This window comes from Elephantulus edwardii, unplaced genomic scaffold, assembly GCF_000299155.1.
Source record: "Elephantulus edwardii isolate Elephantulus edwardi_28Jun2011 unplaced genomic scaffold, EleEdw1.0 scaffold00017, whole genome shotgun sequence".
NCBI classification, from domain to species: domain Eukaryota; kingdom Metazoa; phylum Chordata; class Mammalia; order Macroscelidea; family Macroscelididae; genus Elephantulus; species Elephantulus edwardii.
This window is the reverse complement of record NW_006399767.1, coordinates 26,645,263-26,671,811: the sequence shown is the minus strand read 5'-3', so window position 1 is coordinate 26,671,811 and position 26,549 is coordinate 26,645,263. Positions and strand designations below refer to the sequence as shown.

The following is a 26,549-nucleotide window of genomic DNA, read 5'->3' as shown; positions in this document are numbered from 1 at the left end:
GGTGTGGGTCTTGCTTGAGTCTTTTGATCTGTCAGACTTTTGATTAGCAGCCAAATGAGCATTTTAACAACTGTACCACCAATGCTTATTCCACACTTATTATTGTATTGTACCATGGAGACGGAATAGTCTCATAGCTGACCCGCCGGTGGGTTTTCAGAGGCAGTTCATTGCATGGGAGGAAATTGCACATCTTTTTGGCATAGAGCAGTTGGTGGATTCAAACTGTATGCCTTTGGGTTGGCAGTATAACTCATTACCACTCATAGCATATATTTTGGTGGGAAATAGTTCATTCTGTAACAGGTGGAAGCTGAGTCCTATGAGTTTCCTGCTGTTAACTCCTAAGATTCTCTTCCTTTAAAAAACCGTCCAAAACTAGAAATTTATCTTTTGGATACTCTTGGACATATGTCCGTAGGTGTATGTAGAATGGCCTCCATTATTACACTTTTAGAATGTGAAATGAGTGGAAGCTATGCACATTTTTGTCAGTAGGGGATTGGATAAAGAAATTATGGTATACCCTTATATTGTATTATTGTACTTCATCCATTTGAAAGAGAAGGGGGGGCATTCTTTATAAAATGTGCAAAAAGTTACAAGATAAATGTTGAAAAAGCATGGTGCATAGCATCATATATTGCCTATGTGAATAGAACAGACCTGTTGTTATAATTAGTTGCTGTGGTTGATTCTGACTCACAGTGACCCTAGGCACTGTTCATAAAGTTCTCAAGGGATTATGGAAGCAGATTACCAGGCCTGTCCTCTGGGGTGCCTCTAGGTGGGTTCAAACTAACCAATCAGCTGGTAATTACCTAGCAAGGAAGTACTTAAATATTTGCACCAATCTTGGACTTCTAAAACTGAGACGTTTACCTCTACTAACCTCAAGAGGGGAAGTAGACAGCTGGGAAATAGAAGAGAGACTTCTCAGACTTTCATATCTTTTGAACCATGCAGCTGTACTTTTCAAAACATAAGTATAAGTGAAAACAGAAAACACTTTTAAAATTGCTTTTATGAGACTGAAGCATTCTGGGCAACGTAGGGGAAGAGGAAAGCAAACTAACCTTCATTGCACTTCACTGTGAGATGGTCTTTGGTTAGTTGGGAGACGTAGCCATCCTTGTTTTTATAGATTTAAAACTAAAGCTTTTGGAGAGTTAACATACTCCCCTATAGTGCTCCAATTAATTACTTGAAGATCTATCTTGGTTCTTTCTGCCCAACCCCTTCTCCCCATCCCCATTTCCCCTTCCTCCATGCTGCAAGTAAGATGGGCAAGGTCAGTGGAGCTGAGGATGGCCTGGAGGGAACTATGCAGCTCTGCATTTTTTTTCAGGGGCCTGCCTCTGGGCTGCTAGAGTCCTTAAGTAGAGCCACATAGTCTGTTTACTGTTAGACCTGGGTTTAGTAATCTGTTTTTGGGAGGCAGCCTAAACAACAGTCATTCTGTGGCCCCACCTCCTGGCTGCAAGGCGAGGTGGTGCCTGCTTGTGTGCTTAGTGCTAGGTGTCAAATGCACTGTCTTTGCCTGCCAGCTGGATGCTGGCTGGGAAGCTGTTGTTTTTCTGATTGTCAGACCCAGGCTCCTTACTTGCACTTAGAGGAAAAAAGCATCTAAACCCTGGTACAAAAGGTCCTCTTTTCATCTCTTTGGAAAAAGAGCAGTGAATGAGCTCATTATCACGCAACTCAAAAAGAAAGAGGAGGAAGGGGGAGGGAATAGAAGACAGGCAACCCTGCCTGGCTCTGCCCTGGCCAGGTTTCCTGGGGTGGGGGATTGGATTTGGCCCACAGTGACCAAAGCCAGATGGCTGGGACAGGTGGTCCATGCAGGGGGTAATGCTGGAGACATTTGGATGGTTTAAGAACTCTCTCTGTGTGCCCTAAAGGAAGGTGGGGGTCTGTGACCCTTCTCACTCATTCATCTTCCATCATTTCATTCAGGTTTATGTGCTCACCCCACATTGACTTGCACAGGGGCTGGATTCTTTGTGCAGGTGCTGTGCTTGCCGAACTCTAGAAATCGTCCTCGCGTTCTGGACCAATATGTCAAATAGCTACCAAATGCTTACTCTTTCCCAGGCACTGCTCTGAGGTCTCAGGTGTTGCACAGAACCAAACTGTCAAAGTCTCTCCTTTCTATCCTGATGGAATTTTATGCCTGTGGAAAAAGAGCTACTCCAGGGGAATAACTGGGACCACTAGCAAAATATGCCTAGTCTAGCCTGCTCCTGCCTCTTCTTCCCAGTCTCTGCTTGGGGTGGGGGGATGGAGAGGAAGCTGCTGGGGGAGGGGAGGTAAGAAACACATAAATGCCTTGGAGAGGGAGGCTCTGGCATTTTTAGCAGCTGAACCCAGGCTTTCACCAGCCAGGTTCCTTCTGAGCACAACTTCAGACCCCATTAAGGCTGTGTGACAAGAGAAGGGCTTTTGTAGATCTGAGCAGCAGAGTTCTGACACCTTGCAGGATGGTGCTGGATCTGGGGATCATCTAAGCTACCCAGAGGTCAGTGCCCATTGGACTTAGATGGTGAGCTGGTGATGTATAACTGTAGCCTGATGGCCTCTCTTTTTTGTTCCTTTTCCTCTCTTTCAGATTGAGAAAATCATGAGTTCTATCGGAGAAGGGATTGACTTTTCTCAGGAACAGCAGAAGTTTTCAGGTACTGTACCTATCAGCTATTTTCTCTGTAGAACATAGACCTTGGGTTCTTTTCTGGCTCAGGTTTTTCTTTAACACAGAAGACAGCCAGTTAGGGAGTGAGTGAGTACAGATCATGTCACACTCTGGTAGTTGCTAACCTCAGCTAAGAAATTTCGGAGTTTTAAAACCATTGGAGGGGAAAGTGTACAAATACAATTAGGCTGCCTATTAGGACTTTTAAAAACATGAAAAATTGTTAATAATTGTTGGTGTTGGTTTTCTCAAGTTGGCTTAAACTGAAGTTACTTCAGTGATTGTCTCCCGGCTTCTCAGGGGTCCCTGGGGCTGTCTCTTTGGGAGAACATGGTACGTGTTTGCCTGATCCCCAGTGATGCCAGAATGTTGGGTTAAATCAGTGACCTCTCATTTGAATGGATACTGAGTCATTTGGAGCGATTGGCATTGTTTGCATCTCCATGCGCCTGTTTTTCCATTCTTCAGTTTACTTAGTCACTTATTTTTACTCTATTATACCTCACCTACTTTGGCTAGTCTTTTCATTGCTAACTAAGCCCTAGGGTAAAGCCTGTCTCTTGTTTCTTTTTTTTGGAACAAGAGAAGCTAGATATAATATTCCAGTGAACTGTTTCACTTGAACACAAGATTGTGATTGGATTTCCTTATCAGGTGAAGAAGTGCTTAAAGATACCTCTCTGAGGAACACTGAACTTCCTCCAAATACCTGAAGGTAGTTAGGTCACCAGGGCTGAAAAGCAACTCTATAGGGAGCCTGGCATCTCCCCACATGGAGGAAAAGCCTCTCTGCACTGAAGGGGTGGCTTCCTAGCTCATTCAGGATGCTCCATCCAGGATTGATTTGTATGCCTCAGGTGCCGCCTCTGGTTCCTCCATGCACTCATGCCCAAGGAGAAGTTTTGATGGATGGAAGAGAACATGCAAATAGGATGAAAGGAACTGCAGAGGCCATTGGTCATAAATGAAAAAGCATGGGCTTTGGAACGTCACAGCCCTGGGTTCATATCTTGCCTCTAAATGCATATATAATTTTGACAAGTCACTTAATCTCTCTGAGCCCTTCGATACCATCCATATAATTTGAATAATGATCCCTAGGGATCACTAACCGTAGGGTTTATTGTGGATGGGTAATATATACAAGCACTTGAGCTACAGGGGTGATTAGTAAATGATAGTTATATTTGTTTCTATCCTCAATATCTTTACTTAGAAAACATAGGATATAGGAACATCTTTTCTCCCTCCACCATTTCTCAGATCTGATATCTGGAGTCACCTTGCCTCAGCAACTTTGTTTCTAGGCCGCTAGTAAAGAGGCCTAAGCTGGGTTTGACTTGTCTCTGTCAGCCTTGGATTATGCTGGAGTCCTCATAGGTGACTCATCTGGTCAAGAGTTTGTTGGGGATCTCGGTGGCCTAGTGGCAAGGAGCTGCAACTACAATCCCAGAGGCACACGGTTCGAACCCACCAGATGCTCTGCCGAGGAAGGAGAGACAATATCCTCCTGTACCAGTCAGATCTGATTTGACGGTACACGTACACAAAAATAATAAAGTAAAAAAAATTAAAAAAAAAAAAGAGTTTGTGCATCAGTTTCCAGGCAGTTGCTTACACTTGGTCAGGCAATCTCATGCTGCAGGAACTGTTTTGCAAACTATTCCAAGAGTCAAGCATTTGTTGAGAATACATGTTTAAGACTGAAACCATTGCCATTTCCAGAGCTGCACAGTGGAAACAGCCAGGAATGGAAAAAATAGTAGTCAGTATAGTTGAAGCCACTTTCTACTTCCATGTGCCCCTCTATATCCAAGGAGCAGGAGCCTAATTTCACTTGCCTGTCCTTGAGAGTATCTGATTCCACCCACCACTTCTTCCCCCTTTTCTCATACTCCTCAAATCCATCTAAGTTGTTAGCATTAATCTGACTATACCCCTGGGTTTCTGAATATCAGCAATCTAATCCTTTTTTTTCCTTCCTTTAAATTTTATTTAAAGGAAAATATACACCAATTCAGTTCATTTATTCATATCCAATTTAGGAACATTGTTTATATTTTTCAAGTTGTATACCTCCTTCAGGTTGTCTCACCCTGATTATGTGAATTCTTCATTACCAAACTCACTGCCCTCAAAGTGTCAAATCTAACCTTTTGAATATATTGTCAATTTGGTCCCATATAGATGATTCTTAAAAGAGAATAATGCTCAAGACAGACTTAAAAAACAAAAAAGTCAAGCCTTTTCCCATTTTTAGTAAAACTTTAGAAGATATTTTGGTTTATAATTTAAGGATTATCTCAAGGTAGTAGTTTTCAAGGATCATTAATTCCCTATGGCTTCAGAAAGTCTAAAGTCCATGACAGTTTGAAATACTGTTTGGCATTTGATCAGGATTCTTCTATGGAATCTTTGAGCAAAATGTTCAGTCATAGTAGTTAGACATCATCCAGTTCCTCTGGTCCAGTGGCAAAGGGAGCAGTTATTCATGGACATAATTAGCTGCACATTTCATATCTTTCTCCTCCTATCCCTGACTCTCCTCCTTTGTTGCTCCAGGTAAATAGAGACTGACCACTTATTGTGCCTTGGATGGCCAGTTATAAGCGTCTAAGACTCCAGGTACTACATGAGTATAGACCAGAAGCACCCAGGCGATTTAACTGGAATGTCCCATGAAACATTAACCCAAAAAATCTCCAAACCAAGGAGCCAAATCCCATGAAGCATTTGGTTATAGTAAAGCAGCTACTTTTTCCCCCCTCCATTTTTGTTCTATGTATGTTTCATGCAGCTTTTGCAAATTCAACTTTTTATAGGTATAAACTTTCTGATAGCAATTACAGTAAACTCCTGTGCACATTTACCCTTAATCAGTGAGGTGGGTTTTTTTGTGTGTTTTTTTCCTATCACCATTAGCCCTTTTTCTCTCCACCCCCATCCCTGGCAACCACCAATGAACTTCGGTCTCTATGTATTTGCCTGATTTTTTTAAAATGTAAGTAAAGTTATATTATGTTTGTCCTTCTGTGATTGATTCCTTTCACTCTTCAAGCTCCATCCATACTGTAGCATGTATCAAGACTTCATTTTTCTTACCGGCTGAGTAGTATTTTGTTGTGTTTAGGTAACTCATTTTGTTTGAGTAACAGGGTTATGTTTGTTTCATAGAATGAATTACGAGTGTTCCTTCTTTCTCTGTCTTTTGGAAGAGTTTAGATAGAATTGATGTTTGGTAAAACTCCTCCAGTGAAGCCATCTGTTCCTGAACTTGTTTTTATTGGAAGTTTCTTGATCCTTGTTTCAATCTCTTTCCCTCACTTCCCCTTTCCTCCTTTCTATAAAGATCTCTTTATTTTTTATGAGTCTGTTCAGACTTTGAGATTTTATATTTTCTCTTGAGTCAGTTTGGGAAGACTCTGTGTGTCTGAGAGTTTGTCCATTTCGTCAGAGTTACCCAGTTTTGTTTCTATACGGTTGTTCATATTATGCTGTCCTAAGTGACTTTTACTCTCAGGTCAGTTGTAATATTCTTTTGTTTTGCTTCCCCAGTTTTCTGTTTTTGAAAATTTCTGCTCTGATCCTTGTTGTTTCCTCTCTTTGGTAACTTTGGGCTAAATGTGTTCTTCTCTTTCTAGTTCTTGGAGTTACCAAATCAATTCAGACTGTTATTTTGCCATCTTTCCTTTTTTAAATGTAGGCATTTATTACTCTAAGTTTCCCTAAGAGTGCTGCCTTTGCTGCATCCCGTAAATTTTGGAATGCTGTGCATTCATTTTAATTTGACCTTAAGAAAGTAACTCATTGGTAGTTTAGTAGTGGTGTGTTGTTTAGTTTCCATGTTTATCTATTTTCCAGGTATTGTCCTTCTGTTGTTCTCTAGCTTCACTCTTTTATAGTGAGGGAAAAAAGTGTTTTGTATGATTTCAGTTCTCTTAAAATTTGTCAGTACTTGTTATGTGACTTGAAGTGTCTTCTGTCCTTGAGAATGGTCCATATCCATTGGAATAGAATATATTTTCTATTTCTAGGGCTTGAGTGGAGCTCTGATGGCCTAGTAGCAAGAAGCTATGCTGTAATTGTAAAGACACACAGTTCAAAGCTATGAGGCCACCAGTTGCTCCATGGGAGAAGGATGGGCAGTCTCCTCCCATGCAATTAACTGCCTCTGAAAACCCTCTAGAAGGTCAGCTATGGTTCTAACTTGACGGTACACAACAACAACAGGGATTGAGTAGTCTATGTATGTTTGTTAAATATAGTTGGTTTATGATATCATTCATGTTTTCTAGTTCATTGACTATTTTCTTTGTATATGTTCCGTCCAATATGGAAAGTAACATATTGTCATGTATCCAACTATTATTTTGACTATTACCATTAAAGTCAGTTTCAACTCATGGTGACACTCCATCAGGTTTCTGAGATTGTTAATCCTTGTGGGGACATATTGCCTTATCTTTGTCCCTTGGAGCAGCTGGTGGTTTTGGACAGCCAACCATTTAGTCAGTAACCCAACACTTAACATTCTTTAACACCAAGATTCCTTAAACTATTATTATAATACTATTTCTCCCTTTGATTTTATCAGTGTTTGCTTTACATACTTAGTTGCTCCCATGTTGAATGTGTGTATGTGTGTGTATATATATGTATTTGTTGTCATGTTTTCTTGATTAATTGATCCTTTTATCACAATATAAAGTTCAGCTTTTTCTCTTCTGACAATTTTAGTCTCTAAAGTCTACTTTAATATTAGGATTGCCACTTTAGGTATATTTTGGTTATTATTTTCATAGAATATCTTTTTTCTATCCTTTTAACCTCTTTGTGTCCTTGAGCTTAAGGTATATCTCTATAAACAGCAAAAAAAGATGGTGGTAGGTGGCTTTTTGCCTCGTTTTTAAATTCGTTCTCCCACATTGTCTTTTGTTTGGAGTATTTAGTCCATTTGTATTCATTGATAATAAATTACTTTAAGTTTTGTCTTTGTCCTTTTGTGTGCTGCTTGCTTTTTTGCTTTGTTGGTTTATTATCTTTTTGGTTCCCTTCTCCTTTCCTGTTATACATGTTTCTTAGCAGTTAATCATGAATTTTACTATTAAGAGCTTGTATTTATAACATTCTGAAGTAATTTGGAAGGTGACTTGGTGGCACATAACAACAACATCAAAGTAATTTGGTACCAATTTAGCTTCAGTGACATTAAAGAAATTCTATACCTATATCATTCCTCTCCTCTGCCTTTTGTTGTTATCACTAATTTTATCCTTGCCTTCGTATATTTGTTATTAAGGAAGCATGGACAAAACATTTATAATTACCAAGCATAAATACTTTATTGCTAATCCAGATATTTGTCCGTGAATTTCTCCTTATTAGAGATGTTTCTTTATGTAGGATGTCTGGTGGCATAGTCCATTGAGAGCTGAGTTGCTAGCCAAAAAGGCCATGCCTCTCTGGTAGTTCAAATCCACCATGCTCCATGGGAGAAAAATGAGTAGTCTCCTTTTGTCGTATTTATAGCCTCCAAAAACCTTATGGAGAGTCAGCTGGCTATACGTTGGTTCTGATTCAGCAGCAGTGACTTGACTTCCATTTAGGTGTTATAGCTTTAAATAACTGTTTAGTATCTTTTCCCTTCCATCTACAGAACTCTCATTAGTGTTTTTGTAGGACTAGACTGGTGAATGTAGACTTCTCAGCTTCTATCAGGGAATGTTTTCATTTCACCATCATTCTTGAAGTACAGTTTCGCTGACTATAGTTATTCTTCGTTGAGTTTTGTGTTTCTGTGGTAGCTTCCCTCCCCCACCCCTCACTCTTCATGCCATTGTCTGTCTGTCATTAGTCTGAGGAAAAATTTGTAGTTAGGCTTATTGGGGATTCTTTGAATGTTGAGAACAATCTACTTTTAACGGTTATTGATTTGAATCAGCCTCCCTACCCCATCTTAAGAATGGCAAGAGAGTGTGCCCAAGGGAAGGGGGGCTGTCTGAACAGAGACTGTGTTGAGCCATGCTACAGAGTTCCCGGCTCAGTGTCTGCTCTACTGCCAGGCTGTGATCATGGAGAGGGCAGACAGGTCTGCCTGTGGCACTCCGTGTTCTTCCGGAGGAAGCTTTCCACAGGGTCTCAGGGAGCAGCATCCTCCAGCTCAGACCACAGCCAAATGACTATTTATTTTGAGTAGTCAGTTTCAGGGCTCAGCTTATCCCTAGGTTTTAGGATTGGGAGAAAAGGCCTGAATTGAGCACAAGAGCAGGTCATCCTGCTCACAGTTCTTCACTAAGCACTGAGATGGCCCAGTTGGAACTGGTCTTGTATGGTTTTCTCTTCTCAAAAGCAAAACCAGAGTGCTTGTCCAGTCCTGTTTTGGGGACAGTGGTCCCTGTGTTGCCATCACCAGAGCTAGTTATCATACATGTTATCTCCACAGACATGTTTTACAATTTACCCCTCTGCCACCTCACACTCTCAGCATTCAGGGAAAAGCCTTCCCACTGGCCTGGCCACTCTGGTTTGTTTCATCAAAGGCCAGTGCCTGTGGAGCAGAAAAGAATTACTTGATAGTCTTTTACCAAAGGCGCCCACTTTAGCTATTGAATAGCTGTTACCTGTTCTCTTCTTAAACAAAACCATTCTTTGCCAGTGCTCGTCTACACCTTCATGGGCTATGTATATCTGCCAGCATATTTAGATGGTGGCATATGATTCCTGAATTTTTATCCATGCGTACAAATGGCTTTTATCTCTCTGCAGCTGTGTTTGAGATTCAGTCCTGCCTGCTTCTCCATGTTCTTGGTCCTTCCCCTCTGGTATCTTCCTCATCCAGATTGGGAGTGGGTGGCTGTTCTGAATGAGTTCTTTGTCCCCTGGGCTCCTCTAACAGGCCCGGAGAGAAGTCTATTTCTACGTGTTTGGCATGTGCACCTGATGACTGTCAGGTGTGAGAGCCTTATTTCATTGGCTGTTTTTGTTACATCTCACAGTTTACTTTTCTTGACAAGGAGGCACAAGGATTCTGGAAGTGGCAAGTGGGGACACTTACCTATGGGCTGTGCATTTGAGGTAGGGTCATTCCTCTGTCCCCTCTTCTGACTGTCCTGTTGGTCAAAACTCTAGAAACACCTCCTTCTTTTTCCTTTGTGATAATCCTTGAAGAGCAGTTTCCTGCCCCTTGAGCTGTAGGTAAAGTTTGACCGTCTCTGTCTTTTCATTCATGTTGTCAGCTCGCATCAGTTCTTGGGAAACCTGTCATTTTGCCTGACGCTGGCTCATTCTTTCTTAGCAGCAGCAAGAGCAGCAGCAGCAGCTTCTCTGATGTCCGATCCCTGATGCATTTTCCTGAGTGTGGAAGGGAGGAGGGCGGGAGGGGGGTTGAGGGGGAGGGCCAGGCATTATGAGAGTGAGCAATGACTGTGGAACCGGCAGCAGGCAGCGTGGAGCCCAGGATCTTTTAGACAAAGCATTCTGCTGCGGATCTGTGAGCGTACACATCTACTGGCGGCAGACAGGACCACAGCTGCCCAGCTGGGCGATTATAAGCAGAAATGAATCAGCAGCCAGGGACCCTTGACTTTGTGGGCATATGTGAGCCTGCCGCGTAGGTTCCTGGAGCAGAGCCTCTACTCAGCTAACCCCCAGGCTCAGCATCTCGGAGCGCTGCTGCAGTGTGCACTGGAGACACCCGTCCCCTGACCATCATCAGTTCGGCAGAGGACAGAGGAGGGGCTGGAGCTGGGACTGCTGGTCACGAAGGTCTCTTAGATAGCCAAGCAAGTTGGCACTGTCATGCCTGGAGGGGCCCAAAGTGCCCACGGATGGCAGCATGACTTTCATCATGTCAGGAGTTCATTGGAGGTGATGTTTTTTGTAGTTGGATCTTCTTTTTCCTTCCTTATACGTCTTTTCCTCCCTTTCTCTTTTTTCATTCTTTTATCTGTTTTCAACCATGAGAAGCAGAATCGGCTGACAAGAGAAGTAGGTGGGGGTTAAGGCATTCAGCTAAGAACATCCAAGGTCTACCGGGAAGTGCTGAACTTTATTCCTCCCTGCACTACCCCAACCCCCGTCTTAACTGAGGAGCACAGCACATCGGTGTCCGCCCTTCTCTACTCATCATTCAAGGAGACAGTCAATATCGGGAGACCCCGAGAAGACAGTTACTGTCTTTATCACTCAGCCAAAGAGGACAGCACAGAACGTGAACAGATTTAAGTCACCACAGCTCAGCTGACAGAGGATCGCTTCCTTCTTCCCTTTCTTTGATCTGGTTGAGTTTTGTTGTCTGTAGCCAAGAACTGAATCAGCCTGCCTGCTTTCCACCTGAGCGAGCAGGCGAGTCACAGGAGCAGCCACTGTTGGAGGAAGAAAATGAATGCTCAGCCTCTGAAGAATATCCCAGCCCAAGAAGGCAGCCCTTCAGACAGTTCACTGGCCCAGGAGACGCCCCACTCACAAGCTGCCGAGATCTAGCTGTGGACGGGCTCCTGGCCCCGGCTGGCCGAGTTGCTGGCTGAGATGCGATGTTGTTGTCACAGCAGAGCCACACCTGAAACGGGCCCCCCAGCCCTGGCACGTGCGCCCTGCTCGGCCCCTGGTCGCCTTGAGCCTCTGAGCACACAGGGCCGTGGCCATGGTTTGCTTATTCCGGGACTGCTGGGGGAAAACAAGTAAAAGTCTCTTTTCCTCCCCATGCCATGTCCTGTGCTGCTTGTGTTGCATGTGCTGCGTTCCATGAACAGCCGCCGCCGCTTCCCTCTCGGAGCCCTTGCTGTGTGCCTGTGTCCCTCAGCTGCATGAAGATGTGTGCCCTCTCCTGACGGGTCTGTGCTGCAGTCACAAGACTGGCCTCTCACCCACCACAGTGCTGGGGCCCCAGAAGTTGCATGGAGAGGAGCAGCGGGGCTTTGAGGGCACTTAGGAGCTTCCCCCAACCCCTAGTGCCTGCGGGGACAGACTTTCAGAAATACATGAACGGTGACAAGGAACTGACTGGAGACTGTGGGGTGTTGGCTTCCCCTGACCTGTGGGCAGCAACCATGCATGTGCCGCTACGGCCTTGGTGCAGTTCAGCCCGCGGGGTGTGAGTGGTCAGCAGCACCTGAGGTTGGGAAGTGTGTATGCAGTGCCCGGTGGCCCTGTCCTTGGCCTGTTCACAGAAGTGGAGCTGCGTGTCCGCTGCTCTCTGGTCTTTTGTACATAGTTTGACTGCTTTATGGTAATGACCATGATGTGGCAATGCCATCTGTCTTCCTCTGAGTGCCGCTGCTACCGTCTTAATGGTTTTTCCCTTTTCAAGCGTCTGCCGATTCCTCTCTCGTCAGGTTCCAGGACGCTGGAGCAGAGCGTTGGGGAGTGGCTGGAGTCGATTGGACTGCAGCAGTATGAGAGCAAGTTGCTTCTGAATGGCTTTGACGATGTCCGCTTCCTGGTAAGTGCCTGTGAGCCTCCCTCAGAACTGGGTGCTGCACACTGGAAACGGGCTTTCCCAATGGCCTCTCCTGGAGTTTGAAATGGTACATAGACGTGTACTGGGGAACAGTCAACAGAAGTGGCTTATATGTCCAGGAAAGCAGCCTCATGTCATGTACCTTCTTTCCAAGCTGTGTCTGCTTCAGACTGCCTTAGCTCTGTGTCCCCACAACCCTTTGCACCTCCCTGTTACCCCTCTCAGATCTCAGTCTGTACAGCAAGGCACCAAAGCATACTTGTTCCAAGCCAGGCTTCAGAACAGGACACACAAGTTCCCTGTGGTGATTCTCATCACAGAGGCTGGATTTTTCCTTTATTTCTCAAAGCTTACCTGTCAAGTGAGTTTTCACTAAAGTTAAAAGCCTCATTTCCAAAAGAAAGACCCAGTGCCTGAGGTGGAGAGTATCTACAGAGCCTCAGGTACTTGTAACCTTCCAGCCCATCTAGCCAAGAAGAGGCTGAGTTGGTGGCTTGGAGGTTTGGTCACTTTGCTGAGGTAGAATTCTGTGTTCTTCATCCTAGTTGTAAAAGGGCTTGCTGCTAACTAAAAAGTCCATAGTTCTGTGGGAGAAAGATGTGTCAGTCTGCTCCTGTAAAGATTACAGTCTTGGAAATCCTGCAGGGAAGTTCTGCTCTGACCTGTAGAGTCACTGTGAGACAGAATTGACTCAAATGTAGTTCTTTTGTTCCAGAAAGCTTCATAACTAACCTTAATGCTTACATCCCAGAGCAGGTTGCTTCTGGGGCCTTAGATGCCTGAAGCAGGTGCTTAACGCAGTAATGGGAATAGCATGGACTTCCTGTAGGGTTTAATGTGTGGTAGTTAGGCTCTGTTCTTAGTGGTTTATAAAAATTAATACATTTAATTTTCCCAGTAGCCCTGAGGTTTATAGTAATATTATCATCTACATTTTCCAGATGAGGAAAATGACCCAGTGGTTAAGTTGTTTGCACAGCGTACACTGCCAGTGAACTAGCAGAGTAGGAACATGCACTCAGGCTCTGATTTCAAGGGATGTTGTTGTTAGGGACCATCAAGTTGACCAGGATTCATAGCAACCCTCTAAACAACAGATCTGAGCCTTGCCCATTCCTGCACCACCCTCATGATCTTTGCGTGCCCAAGACTATTGTGGCCATCTCTGTGTCAGTCCATCTCATTGAGGGTCTTCTTTTTCACTCCCCTGACCTTTCCCAGCACGATTTCTCTCTTTAAGAATTGATTCCTCCTGAAAATGTGCCCAAAATAAGTGAGACAAAGTTTCACCTTCTTTGCCTCCAAGAAGCAGTCTGGTTACACTTCCTTCGAGACAGATTTGTTTATTCTTTTGACAGTCCGCTATTCAAAGGCATCATACTTCTTTTGTCTTCTTTATTCATGATCCAATTTTTGATGTATAGGATGCAAATGAAAATACCATGGCTTGGTTCAGGTGCACCTTCAGGGGATGGAGGGGCCATACACCACACCGGTGGTACATAGTGCTTTATTATGTGTGGGTATGGAGATGGGGGATTTAGCCACAAATATGCTTGAGTCAGCATTCCTGGTTGGCCTTAACATTTAAGCACTTGACTGCTAACCCAAAGACTGATATTTTGAACCTCTCTAGAGGTATCTCAGAATGACAGTCTGTTTCACAGCCTAGAAATCTCTGTGGCAGGACTTCTACTGTGCTCCGAGAGAGTCTTCATGAATCAAAGCTGATTTGATGGGACCTTTTTGAACTTTATGGTTTATGCTTTAAGTAGTTTGTGTAGTTTATGCTCTCAGTAGTCTCAGAAGATTAGTTTGTGTTAACTCTAGCAAACCGTCCCTGTACCTCACCCTGGCTTCCTAACAGGCTGTTGCATTCTCTCATAATCCCTGTACTACAGTCCTGAGTTCACAGTGAGAGCCTTCCACCTCTGTAAGAAGCCCTGGTAGCACAGTGGCTAAGATGCCCAGTTACTAAATAAAAAGGTCATCGATTCCAACCCACCAGTCACTACACAGGAGAAAGATGTGGCAGTCGGCCTCTATAAAGATTTACAAAGATCCCCACAGGGCAGTTCTGCCCTGTCGTATAGGGTCTCTGTAAGTCAGAATCTCTGAAGTTAGTCTCTCTAACACATGCCCGTTTCACTCTTCTGTCTTGATTGGCACAGATCTCTTGCTCTCTTCCCTGTACTTTGCACTGTGGGTTTGTGGAGCCATTGAGGAGAATGAAGAAGGCTGCATTTGGTGCTTCAGAAATAGCAGCATGCCCCAAGGTGCTGGCCTGAGGCTTCCAGAGAGACCTTCACAAAGTAGCTCCTCCAACCCAACGCCTCCTCCTTTGTTGGGACAGACATTGAACTAAGGAATATGTTATCCTACCAAAGCGTGCTTTGAGGAAGTTCATGTTTCAGCTCATAAGTATCTTATTTTTAAAATACAAATTTATATTCTTTTTTAAAAATCAGGCTAAATTTATTTGTAGTTCTTGTGACCTAACCCCTGCCTAACTACCTTCCAAGTGAAAGGATGACAGCCCAGGGTGGAGGTGAGGTGGGGGCTCACCAATGGCCAGGAAGAGATGGTCACTGGCTTTCGGTGTTTAGAGGCCTCCCTCTGAGCAACTCTTGGTCAGAATGACTGTCAGGCAGGCACATGACGGACTGAAGGTTACAGGTGCCCCCTGCCTGTGTTGCCATGTTTTCAGTTCTGAACTATTGTAGCATATACTTGATGAGCTTTGACTTCTCACCCATCTTTGCTAATTTTGGAAAGAGTAAGCTTCTCAACCCTTAGACAACAAAGACTTAAAACTGCTTCCCTTCCACACCCTGTATCCTAACCAGAGAGTAACTGGGCATAATTATTATAATAATTTATATTCATATAAATCTGGGGAAGTCTGGCCTTCAGCCAAACTCTTGTAATGATGCAGGGCCTCTGTTAGAACATATTTGATCCTGTTAGAAGCAAATAGGGATCTCTGGTGGTACGGAGAGTTGTGCTGCTCACCCAAACGTGATGCCTCTGTGGTAGTTCACATGTCCCAGTCTCTCTGCAGGAGAAAGATGGACAGCCTTCTCTATGTGGTTTCCTCCTATGTGGTTTACAGTCTCTGAAAACCCTCTGGAGGGTCAGCTGTAAGTCTGTTCCAACTTGACAGCAATGAGTTTGAATTTGTTCTAGAGGAACACTTATCTAGGAAGACTATCAGCTCAGGCCTTCCCAAGTCTTCCAGTGCTCCCCACTCCTTGCTGGTGAGTACTCCTCACCACTTCCTTGGCCCTGTTCTCGGCTCATGCAGTGCCATCTGGTAGGCATAGTCTGTACCAGAAGTAATGCTGATTATACTCTGTTGAATGTGTTACTTCTGATCCTAGAGTGGCCTGAGTGGCCATGCAAAGCACCCTGGGTAATTGCGTGCAATTGCCAGATGGGCTCCATGGCTAATTAAGTTTTAGTGACCAGAGAATAAACAGGCAAAGACACACTCACACATGCACACATACACACAAATACAGAGATACATGAGAAGATGGGGGCATTTTTCATTATTGAAACATTCCCTCATTGCATATGGTATCATTTATGTCATATTAGCTATGGAAGAACCCTGTGCAATTTGGTTTTCACTACATGGCAAATGTTTCCTTTGGTTCTGAAATGCCCTAGAGACTCATCTACAAGATGAACAAGTAGCTTCCAAGAAGCCAGGCTCCAAATGTATTGGAAACATCTGGAAAGTGAGGGTTTTCACAGACTAGGCACTATTGTGGGATTGCCTTATGACAGGGTACAAGAAGCTTGTTGTGGGAAGAATATAAGATGGGAGAGACTTTAAGATCATGTGATCTAGCCTTCCCTTGATCCCTTTCAGAAAATCTCTTTCATGGTTTTCCAGTGACGGGGAGCTCACTACTTTACACAATAGTAGCCCATTCAATCTTTGCATTGCACAGACTGATTTAGAATGTTCTTTATATGAAATAAAAATGCATGTCCCTGTGGCTTCTGTCCCTTAGTCTCAGGTTTGCTCTTGAGGCCTCACAGAACACACTTAAGTCTTAAAAAAGGTGAAGCCTTCTTTCATGGCCTACCTGGACGTGACCCCTTTTCCCTTGGCTAGTTCTTCTGTGATGAGATTCCTGAGCTAGGCAAGAGAGCATGCAACTTGAACGTTATCTGGGTTCGCTATTTCCTATACTAAATGGGCCTTTGATTTGGGAGAATGAGAGCTAGGGTAATGGGGGCTGTATACGTTACCTAGGCTAATGGGGCTGACGCCAGAATATGAGAGACAGGTAGGTGGGGGAGGATCAAACCAATACCCCTGCTGGCCACTCTATCACTACTTGCTCATGTATCATGGTCAGCTCCATATTTCACTATAGATCTTATCCACAGGAAATGGGTTTTCTAAAGAGAAGGGGAGGAAATGCATTTAATCAGTCTGGAAAGAAAGTAATTAGTGGTTGACAAATTTCTGACTCCAAGCATGTTGGTGCAGATCTCAGCATCTGAAGACAGCCTGGCCTCCCTCTATTTGTTCTTGATTGATGACGGTCCTGATATTGAGTGTTACATGGACATGAAAAAACAAGACTTTTTTAAAAAAAAACAAAAACAAACAACCAATAACCCAAAACATGATTTTGAAGAATATCTGATGTAGGGAAAGGTCCATCTTGTTGAGTGAAAAACTCAAGACATAAAAATGCGTTATACAATATGATGTTAATTTTGCAAGAAGAAAACCTGTACACAAGGTAGCCAGATGTGGTTGCCTCTGGAGGATTACAGGTAGTTTCCTTTTCTGTTTTGGAATGTAATAGATTTTCTGCATTTCTTACAGGGGATGAAATCAGAAAAGCAAATAACATAGGTGTCTTTATGGTCCAACTGGGAAAACAAGGCACAGAAAACAATAAAAAAACAATAGATTAGTTAAATGTTGTGGTAGACTCATAAGTGCTGCGAGAGCACAGACGGGAAGGAACCTCCTGCTACCAAGTGTTTACTGCATGTCAGACACCAAGCTTCCCAGAGGTGCTGTCACTAGAAGCAAATGAGCGAGCATTGAGGGCCAGAGGGTGGAGGAGACTCACCTGCCTGAGTGTAAATAGCCAGTAAGCGGCACAGCCAAGACTGTAGCCCTGACAGTTTCATAGAGGCTGAGGACTTGGAAAGATTCCAGGGAGAAGAAAGGCAGGTGAGAGTGCCTGTGAGTGGTAAGGGGGAGTCTGGCTTGAGTAAACACCAACGACACCCAGCCCAGCAAGAGAGTTCGGCTAGGCCTGACCAAGAGGGCCTCTGTGAGGCCCAAAGGTCCCTGAGCCTTGTGGTTGGGTGGCAAGAGGTGCTGCAACCCTGGCCTTAAGCTTGTCTGAGGTTGTGTGAATGGTGCAGGATGGGACAGTGTTTTATCCTGTTGTGCATAAGGTCGCAGTGAATCAGAGCCAACTCAGTGGCTCCTCAACAGTTCCCTGGGCTTGTGCCCCTTGCTGGGATGAGTCTCAGGTGTGTGAACTGGCATGAGGTAGGCAGCAATGGCTGGGGTGGAGGGCCATGCCTGAGGGATGCAGCAGTGGATATGAATCCGCAGTGGGTTCAGGATAGATCAGAAACAAGAGGCTGAGGCCACAGGGTCAGCTGCTCCTCACTGCTAGCACTGGGGAGGCCTCTCACTCTGCCCATCAGTTTCTTTTTCTCAGCGTCTGCCACATGGCAGTTAGGCTCCCACCAATCTCCTGTCTGTCTCTGGGCCTCCGCCAGCTTGTTTCCCTGCGTTGAGAGAGATGACAGGTGAGGAGGAGCAAGCTGTGTGTGGGCTGAATGGCACCTGCCCAGGCCCAGAGGCCCTTCTTGATTAGCTCCGGGAAGCTTTCCGACCACATTCTCAAGCCTCAGAGGCTTTTCCCAGTTCCTGTCCCCCCAGATTTTCTCTGTACTCTTCCTCACCTTGAGCTGACTTTGTGTGAGCGGTGGTGACCTGCCTGCTTTCCTGTTCCACCTCCTTGTCCCTTCCCTGGTGTGTCCCTCTCTCTGCCTTTTCCATCTTGAGACTCTGGGGCTGTGCTGTTCCTGCCTGAGGACCGCCCAGCTCGGCTTCACTTCCTTCTCGGCTGGGCTTCCTCTCCACCAGCCTAGCCCATCCCTGTCCACGTTGTAACTTATGAGCTGGTAACTGTGTAAAGATTTTTGTTTGTGCCCCAGCATGGAAAAGTAGCCTGAGAGATTGTCCTCAGCTAGAGGATTAGAGATTGGTAGAGCTAAAGATTTGAAAGGAATACTCTTATAGAAGTCAGGATCTTCCCACATAGACTAATCCTCCCCTTTGGAAATTTTGTGGTCCTGTTAAGACTCTGATAGCCCAGAAGTTGATCTGGTACCTGATGCATCCACATTGCTGCCAGTCAGCTCTTGGTTCTCTGGGAGCCTAGTTGAGGTTGTCTGGCAGCCTTTTTACCTACAGACAAGGGTCAGGCTAATTCTGGGCCCCGTTCCAAGTGCACACACAGCTAACATTATTCAGGAGCACAGCTCTGTTGGCCTTAGCTACTGTTGTTCTTAGGTGCCATCCAGTAAGACACATAGTGACCCAATGAACAACAGAAATGAACCCTGTCCTATCCTGTCCCATCCTTTACATCTCTGATACATGTGAGCCCATTGCTACAGTCACTGTGTCATTCTATCTGGTTGAGGGCCTTCCTCTTGTTCACTGACTGTATTTTTCCAAAAATTATGTCCCTCTCCAAGGAAGAGTCTCTCCTAGCAACATGCCCAAAGTATGTAAAATGAAGTTTCGCCATCTAGAAAGGAAGTTGAGAACTTTTAAAAAACGCCTGTTTTCAATTCTGCTAACTTGACTGCAGTTTAATAGGGAATTGGATTGGCTAATGGGTCATATTGCATAGCTCTCGGTTGCTGCCTTCTTGGTGTGACACAGCATTAGAGCATCTTTACCGGAATTTCTGCTTCGTGGGTTCATTTAGGTAAGCCTTGCCCTCTCTGTACATATAAGGAAAGTGACACCCAGAGAACAGGTCTTTGAGGCCCCATCTCCCTGTTAAAATCACAGACCTCCTTGGATTCTCAGTGTCTGTTAGAAGTTCAGGTTCCTGGGCACCCCGACCAGCCCACACACCCCAGATTCGGGACTCTTGGGTTAAATTATTTGCTCAGAGTTCCTTATCCAGCACATACTGAACAGAGTCTCCTCAGCCCCAAGCATTTCTCTCACTGCTCAACTTAATTCCCTTATCTCCCTATCAGTAATAGCGTGCTGTGTTTGAGCTTCATGCTGAGTGCATCTCCACAAGGTTGGAGCCAGTTGTTCACCCGGCTGGACTGAATGTGTGCACCACTTCACGGTTTCTGACCCGAGTCCAGCAGGCCATTCCATATACCCTCTTGTGGGCAGGAAGCTATTTTACCACGTGGTTAAGAAAGGGTCTGGTCACAAGTCAGACCCATGTGAGAATTCAGCACTGGCTCGGGGCCTTGAGTCTGGCAGCAGCCACTAGCACACCGGGGCCAGTTAGTAGCAGATGTCTTTGCTCTTCTCTCAGTGACAGTCTTAGGCAACATTCAGTGTGCAGAGTCCACAGCAAATAAACTAGACCAGGAAAGGCTCCAGGGAGAACGCCAGATTCTGCTTATTTGCTAAGAGAGCTGGACCAGGAGGTAGGAGACCTGGTCTTCGTCAGAGTTCTCACTGGCAACTTTAGGAAGTTAACTCTGCCTTGGTTTCTATCAGCTGTCACATGGGAATTTTACTTGACCTACTTACTTCATGGAGATACAAGCTCCAACAGGGACTCACTGTTAATATGTGGTGACACCATAACTTTAGAGACTGATGCTGGTCATTACATCCATGTGAGGGTACTTCCCAGGTTGTAAGGTAATGCTTTCTGTAAAATGTACAGGGAATGCAGCCATGTTTCAGGTGCCTTTAATGGCCTCCGCACTGACTTGGGCCTAGCAAGCCTCCTTTGCTGATTTGAGGGTGCATCTGATGCATCGGCCTCAACTAGGACCTCAAAAAGCAAGGTATTTAGAGGGTGGGCAGAGGGATGGGGTGAAGATGTTGTGCCTAGCACAGGCAGTACTTACAACCTGCTTAGTGGAGCAAAGACCAGAGGGAGTGTGGCTTCTACAAACCCAGCAGGAGCTCCCACAACCTTGTGCTGTGGGATCCCTCCCTCAGAGTCCTCCCTGTAGAAATTGACAGAGAAGAGAGAGGTGCCTCCAGGAGTCACTTGTGCAGACATCAGGAAACAGATCAAGAACTAATTCAAATCTAGGTTTGCTGTTACAGGCTCAGTAAATAGCCTAAAAACATAACATGTTTACTTCTCACTGGTCTTCTCTTGAACTAGTCTGTATGTCACCATTAATTAAGTCATCTCTCTTGCAGTGAAGACAAGAGTAGAGGCAGAGGTTGAGGTAATTAGGAAAACAGAGAGGTATGGGAACAAGGAGGCTCAGAGGCTCCTGTTGACAAGGGTAGTGGCTATCTTTTAAAGGGTCAGCTGTGAGCCCAGGCAAGAATCTCTTTGGGAAGCTCTGACAGAGCACCCCAGGGGAAGCAGCAGTCCTCTTTGTGTCAGCAGTGAACAAATGAACAAGAACAGTTTTGGAGCCCCTGGTTCTTGTCAGCAGGCTTGGTGCTCAGCACTGTGAAATTTAGTCTTTGATTTACAAGGCTCTGACTTGCCTGATGCCTCTACTTACAGAGCCTGTAACAGCAAAACTGGATTTGGACTCAGTTCTTAATCTACTGTCCACAGGTGCCTTGCACCCAGAAAGCCCTCAAACCATGAACAAGAGAATGAATGCAGTGGCAACTCAGGGCGCAAAGCCTCTCCTTTCCAGAGCTATTAAGATTTCTAGTCACAACAGAGAGCACTCCCTCCTTGGTGTCTGTTTCCTCTCCCAGTGGCTCTTCAGCTCTCAGCCAGACTTCATGCTCAGACTCCCTGGGCTGAGGCTGTGCTTCCAGCTGGAGAAGTGTATTCACACCTCTCTCCATACCTTTACATCCCCAGGGCACAGATATGGGGGGCAAGGAGTGGTTCCAACTCCATCCTCAGGAGATGGTCCTGACTTAGACCACGGACCTGTTACTGCTCAGTGATCAGCATTCTTGAAGGTGACACCGATTGCCATGGCCAAGGGGTATGTTCTGGGGCCTACAAAGAACTGCCCACAGTAGCATCTAGTGAAGACTGCAGTGGATCTTAATGTCCATGGACGGGCTACATTAGAGGGCCCCTGTGGCTTAGTGATGAGGAATTGCACTGCCAACCCAAAGGCACTTGGTTCAAATCCACCAACTTCTCTGCAGAAGAAAGATGGACTGTCTGTCCCCTTGTACTTTACTGCTTCTGCAAACCTTTGAGAGGATCAGCTATGAATTGGTTCCTATTCAGCAGGACTCATAAACAGCACGTGCTCAATGTGTGGCAGTAATTGTATTTGCTTTTAAGCCAGTGAAATGTCAGAAGTGATTGCACTACACATGGAAAAAAAGCAGATTAATCACAGCATATGCTGACTATGATTCCAGTTTTGCTAATATTTTTAGAGTATAGAAAAATGAACTAAAATAGATATCATCTCAATATTTTAAAATAATTTAAAAAAAAAAATACACTCTCTGCCTCAACATTTATGATTTTTTTCTGTGGGTTTTTTTGAGGGTAAAACTGTAAAGATAAATTTGTTAGAAAGTTCCATCCCCAAAGGGACACACCTCCCTCCTTGTGATATGGAGGGGAGCCCTGTGTTTTCTTTATTTTCACTTTTTTTTTTCTGTAATGAACATTTAGAACTTTTCTGCTCAAAGAAGAAAATTATTTTAATATAAGGAGGAGATGAAAACAGAAAGTAGAGCTGCTAGAAATCTACACTTTTGAAGTCACCGAAAGAAACCAAACCAAGGCTATTTCTGTGACGTCAACTCTGACTCGTATCTGACTGGTAGTTACCCCTGTTGGACAGAGCAGAAGTACCCCCTAGGGTATCCCAGGCTGCAGGCTTTCAGGAAGCTGTTTCATGTCTCCTGAAGAGCTGCTGGTGGGTTTGAACTTGAACTCAGAGTAAATATCACATTGGCCCAGCCAGCGCCCGAGGATACCTTGAACGTTAATCCTCCAGCAAATAGAGAAGGGATGCAGAGATGGAGCCTGTGGACCCTGCCCGCCCCCCCCTCCCCCAGCCAACTGAGCCTTTATTTGTCAATGAGCTTCAGCAGCAGTGCTTCTCTGGGAGCAGGCAGGCCCCACAAATCAATACAGCTGAGTGTGGCGCCAGTTCTGCCCAGCCTTTTCTCTGCTCCCACCCCCACCTTGATTTGCAAAGCTTGCACTACACTAGCATTTTTAAAATTTATATTTATTTATAGTATTTTTAGCATTTATATACACTGTGTTTCATACATGTACATTGTGTGTACTGGCATTTTTGTGATTATCCAGACTGAACCCCACCGTGCCCTTGGCCCCCTTGCATATCTGTACCTCCCCCTGTCAGCTCTCCCCACCATCTCATGATCCCGAGACCCCCATCTCCTTCTCGCACTCATTCTGCTCTCCCAGGGAGAGAAGTGGGAGGTGGAAGGAGGGAAGAGAAAAGATGCCAGGGAAGGGCAGCATTGTCAGTCTTTTCCCTGGGGGCAGAATCAGCCCTTGATTAAAGCTGCTTCTTGTTCTCTCTCCTCCAGGAGATGAGATTTCATCCTCTGGTTTTTTTGTGACTGATGGGCAGGGAAATGACCAGGTGATTAAGAAGAAGGGTAGGGCATTTTGACCATGGAAACAAAGAGGGAATTTCAGGTGAATGTAAACCTCCTTGGAGGGGAGCCCAGGCTCTTGCTTCTCTGACTCAGTATCCACTTGTGCATCCGAACATGTCAGCCTCTTTGTGATTGGAGATCAGATACTAGGGAGTGCTGACTTTTGGCATGGGCAGCTCCAGAGGTGTCTAGCCCAGGTGTTACCACCATGACCTCAGGGCCGTGTTATAAGGTGCACACCCTGCTGCCCTGTGCCCTCCTGTGTGAAGTAGGTAGAAGGGCTGGGATTCTGGTCTTTCCAAGGAGGTTGGTGACTGTGTCACTTTTTTTCTTTCACTGAGCTAATTCCTGGGGTCACTTTCACTCACTGACATGGTTACCCAGGTTGTCCTTGACTGTTAAGGGTGCTTGTAGGTCAGTGCTGGCCAAAGGCAAAGTGGGCACAGGTCCTCATGAGCTGCGCCTCTATTTGTAAGAGGGGAACAGGGGTTAATCAGTTGCCGACTCAGCAGGATAGGCTTGGGGTTTCACCTTGGTTCTCCTCAGGTAGTAAGCAAGAATTTCCTATGGCACTTCACTTCTCAATGTCCTTGAAGCTGCTCCCCAGCCTGCCCCCTAGCCTTCCTTTACCCTCCAGATTGCTCTCTTGCTGGGCTAGTATGTGAGTGCAGAGAGTTTGGGCTGTGAGGACTTACCACCTTGCTCACCTGTTGGAGTGCAGATTCCCTGTTGGCACAGAGGAGGGGGCTGGTTTGGACATCCCCTGGTATGAGCCCAGCTAACCACACAGTCAGCTAGTGGATCAGGTCACCAGCAAAAGAGCACTCAAATGTGCTGTCAGGTGTCTGCCAGAGCATCTCCGTACACAGCCTTGTCTGCCACAGGGGAGAAGCTGAAGCATCCTGAGGACCTGGACCTCACCTGTGGGGGTCACACCGGAAACCTGGACTCCTACCTGCATGACACATTCCTTCTTCTCATGCAGGAGATAATCAGCGTGGTTCCGGGCTGATGCCAGACCTGAGCTGATGCTCCTGTATTTCCTGGGCTCTCTCACCCTGAGTCTGTTTGCCTACACCATTCTCCAGTTCACTCAGCTACAGCCCAGCTGCCTCCTCCTCATACTCACATTCCTCTGCCAGGGGATTAACTGAGGCCTGTGTGCCTAGAGGCCTGGACCCTCTGTAGGGTGAGACTCAACTCCCTGGTTTTCCTTTGCTTTGTTTCTCCTCACTTGCATTAGGAAAGGAGCAGCTCTGTGAACTAAATATAGTAGAGCCAGGACTCTGTGACATTAGTTAGTTCTCTCTGTGGAACCTCGCTTTCCTCCTTACAAAGTAGGACGGCTGCCTTTTACCTAGAGCGGAGCGTGTCAGCTCCCTGACCAAGTGCCTGGTGTCCTCACAGCCCGCCTGTGCTTCTCCACCCTCACTGTGGCCCACAGGGTGTCTCCTCACATGCACTGCTAACATGAGTTACCCTCCTACCACTTCCAGCCCTTGGACTCCAGGGGTGTGGCTTCCATTTGGGTAGAACTCTAGAAGGTTCCTGAAGATTATTTTCTTCACTGGACACCACACCCTCCTCCCCAGCCTCTTTGGCCCAGTCCTCGGCAGAGGAATCAGAAAAAATAGAATGGTGAAGTTGGCGGCATTGACTAGCTATTCTGCTTCTGTTTCTTTCTGTTTTTATCAATGTCTGTAGTGTTCTCCCCACCCACACATTTTCCTAGTTATTCCTCACTTATTGAATACAGTATGCCAGCCATTGCTTTGAGTGCAGGAAGCAAAGATGTGAAGGAGACAGACAAACATTTCTGCCATTTTCCTGCCCTGAGCTTTGTCTCCATCCTGCCTAGATGGAAAGTAATGTGAGTAGAGCAGTTAGTGCAGGAAGAGCCACTGGGGTGTCAGAGAACCTTAATGTGCTGGACTGCAGGGATCACAGTTCATTACACTCTGACTCACATAGAGTCACCGTTGTTATTGTTAGGTGCCATCTAATCGAGAAAAACTCGTAGTGACCCTGTGAACAACAGATGTGAACCCTGTCCTGTCCTGTGTCAACCTCATCATCTCCGACCCTTCACATTTCCAAGCATGATGTCCCTTGCCAAAGAATAGCCTCTCCTAGCAGCATGCCCAACGGGAGCTTTGCCATCCTTACTTCCAAGCAGCATTTTGGCTGCACTTTTTCCAAGATGTGTGTATTTTTTGTTTTGTTTTGGTTTGTTTTTGGTTTTTTGGGTTTTGTGTTTGTGAGGTGTTTTGTGGTTTTTTTGGGTTTTTTTTTTTTTTTTGGCAGTCCACAGGTAGCTGGTCCTCTTCTCCAGGAGCACAGCTGGAGTCAAGATGGAGTGAACTAATGACAGCTAGTTTTTGTTTAGTGCAGGAGGAAGAGGGAAGCTCCTCCTCCAGGCTCTTATGGCCTGTGGCCCTCGGCAAATAACTTTAAAAGGCTTTCCTTTACCCTGTGGCTGAAAAAGATCTCTCCTTATGTTTCATCCCTCCTAAAGAGTCTCCTCTTTTGACTTTTTTCACATTTGTTAAATGGAGACCTTACCTGCAGTTAAAGCAATCCCAAACAAAAATTTTACAAGATACCTGTAAAGATGTAAAAAGACAATTTCCTAAAAACACATGGTCACAAAGGTTCTAGAGGTAATGGGAGTTCTGGAAGGCCAGAAAAAGCTGGACAGAAAAGACTATGAGGTCCTGTATGCCCTCCAGCCCACTTCCCTCTCACCAGGCCTTCGTCCTTCCCCAAGGCATCTTCCCTTCTTTCAGGCCCTGCCCTGCTCCTAGCTGCCAGAGCCCCTATGTCTCTCCATCCATACTGCCCACCAGTTAGGCCCAGGGCCTTGGGACCTCAGCAGCCTGCCCTGGAGCGTCACTTTTCAAGGCAGCACGGATTGTGCCCATTGGTGGAGCTGGCAGGAGCTCTGACCATGTAGTCTGTAGCGTGTTGCATTCCTGACTAGAAACCTTTCAGGCATTTTTAATCTACAGGAGAAAAATGAGCTGTCAACTCTGTTTAAGATTCACAGCCTCAGAAACCTGATTTGGGGATCATCATTATGAGATGGAACCAACTCAGAGACAATGAGTTCTTTTTAATTTGGTGGAGCCCAAAGTCAGGTACTAGGAGAAAGTAGAAGGCATTCAAGTCAAGCCGATTGCCTTAGAGTAAAGCTGCTTACAGCCGCGATGAGCGTGGCTCCTTATTTGTGCCTCATCAAGGACACTTAGTGATGGCTGTGACTGTGCAGTCACACAGTGAACAGATTTGCCCTGCCCGTCCCTGAACTCTCACCAGCTAGCTAGTTGCTCCCCGTGGGGTGGCCCACCCTTCATCTCCAGAATGAACAATCACTTGTCTCCTTTCAGCGCCCTTTGGATTCTGTATACTTTTAAAAAAGGAAATGCTGGTGCTCCCCCTAGAGGTAGAGAAAAGGTAGATGAGGATTTCTGAGGGAGAAGCAAATTGTTGAAGGTTATAATGAGATTCTGTGAGGGGTGGGGCAGCGCTGGCTGCCCAGCTCAAGGCTGGTGCCCCATGGCCCAGGCCTTTGAGCTATGGTGCTGGAGAAGAGTATTGGACAT

The 26,549-nt window shown here is 45.5% G+C and overlaps 1 protein-coding gene across 3 annotated transcripts in view; it reads left to right on the top strand.

The window, feature by feature from the left end:
• Positions 1-26,549, top strand: part of ANKS1A (ankyrin repeat and sterile alpha motif domain containing 1A) — a 287,821-nt gene that overhangs the window by 247,290 nt on the left and 13,982 nt on the right. For 2 of the 3 annotated variants that reach the window (XM_006882059.1, XM_006882058.1), the window contains exons 12-13: positions 2,609-2,675; positions 12,022-12,128. In XM_006882059.1, the coding sequence (XP_006882121.1) occupies positions 2,609-2,675; positions 12,022-12,128 (174 nt within the window). Of the gene's footprint in view, positions 1-2,608; positions 2,676-11,924; positions 12,129-26,549 lie in introns of those variants that run through there. The other variant, XM_006882060.1, reaches the window with a different exon arrangement.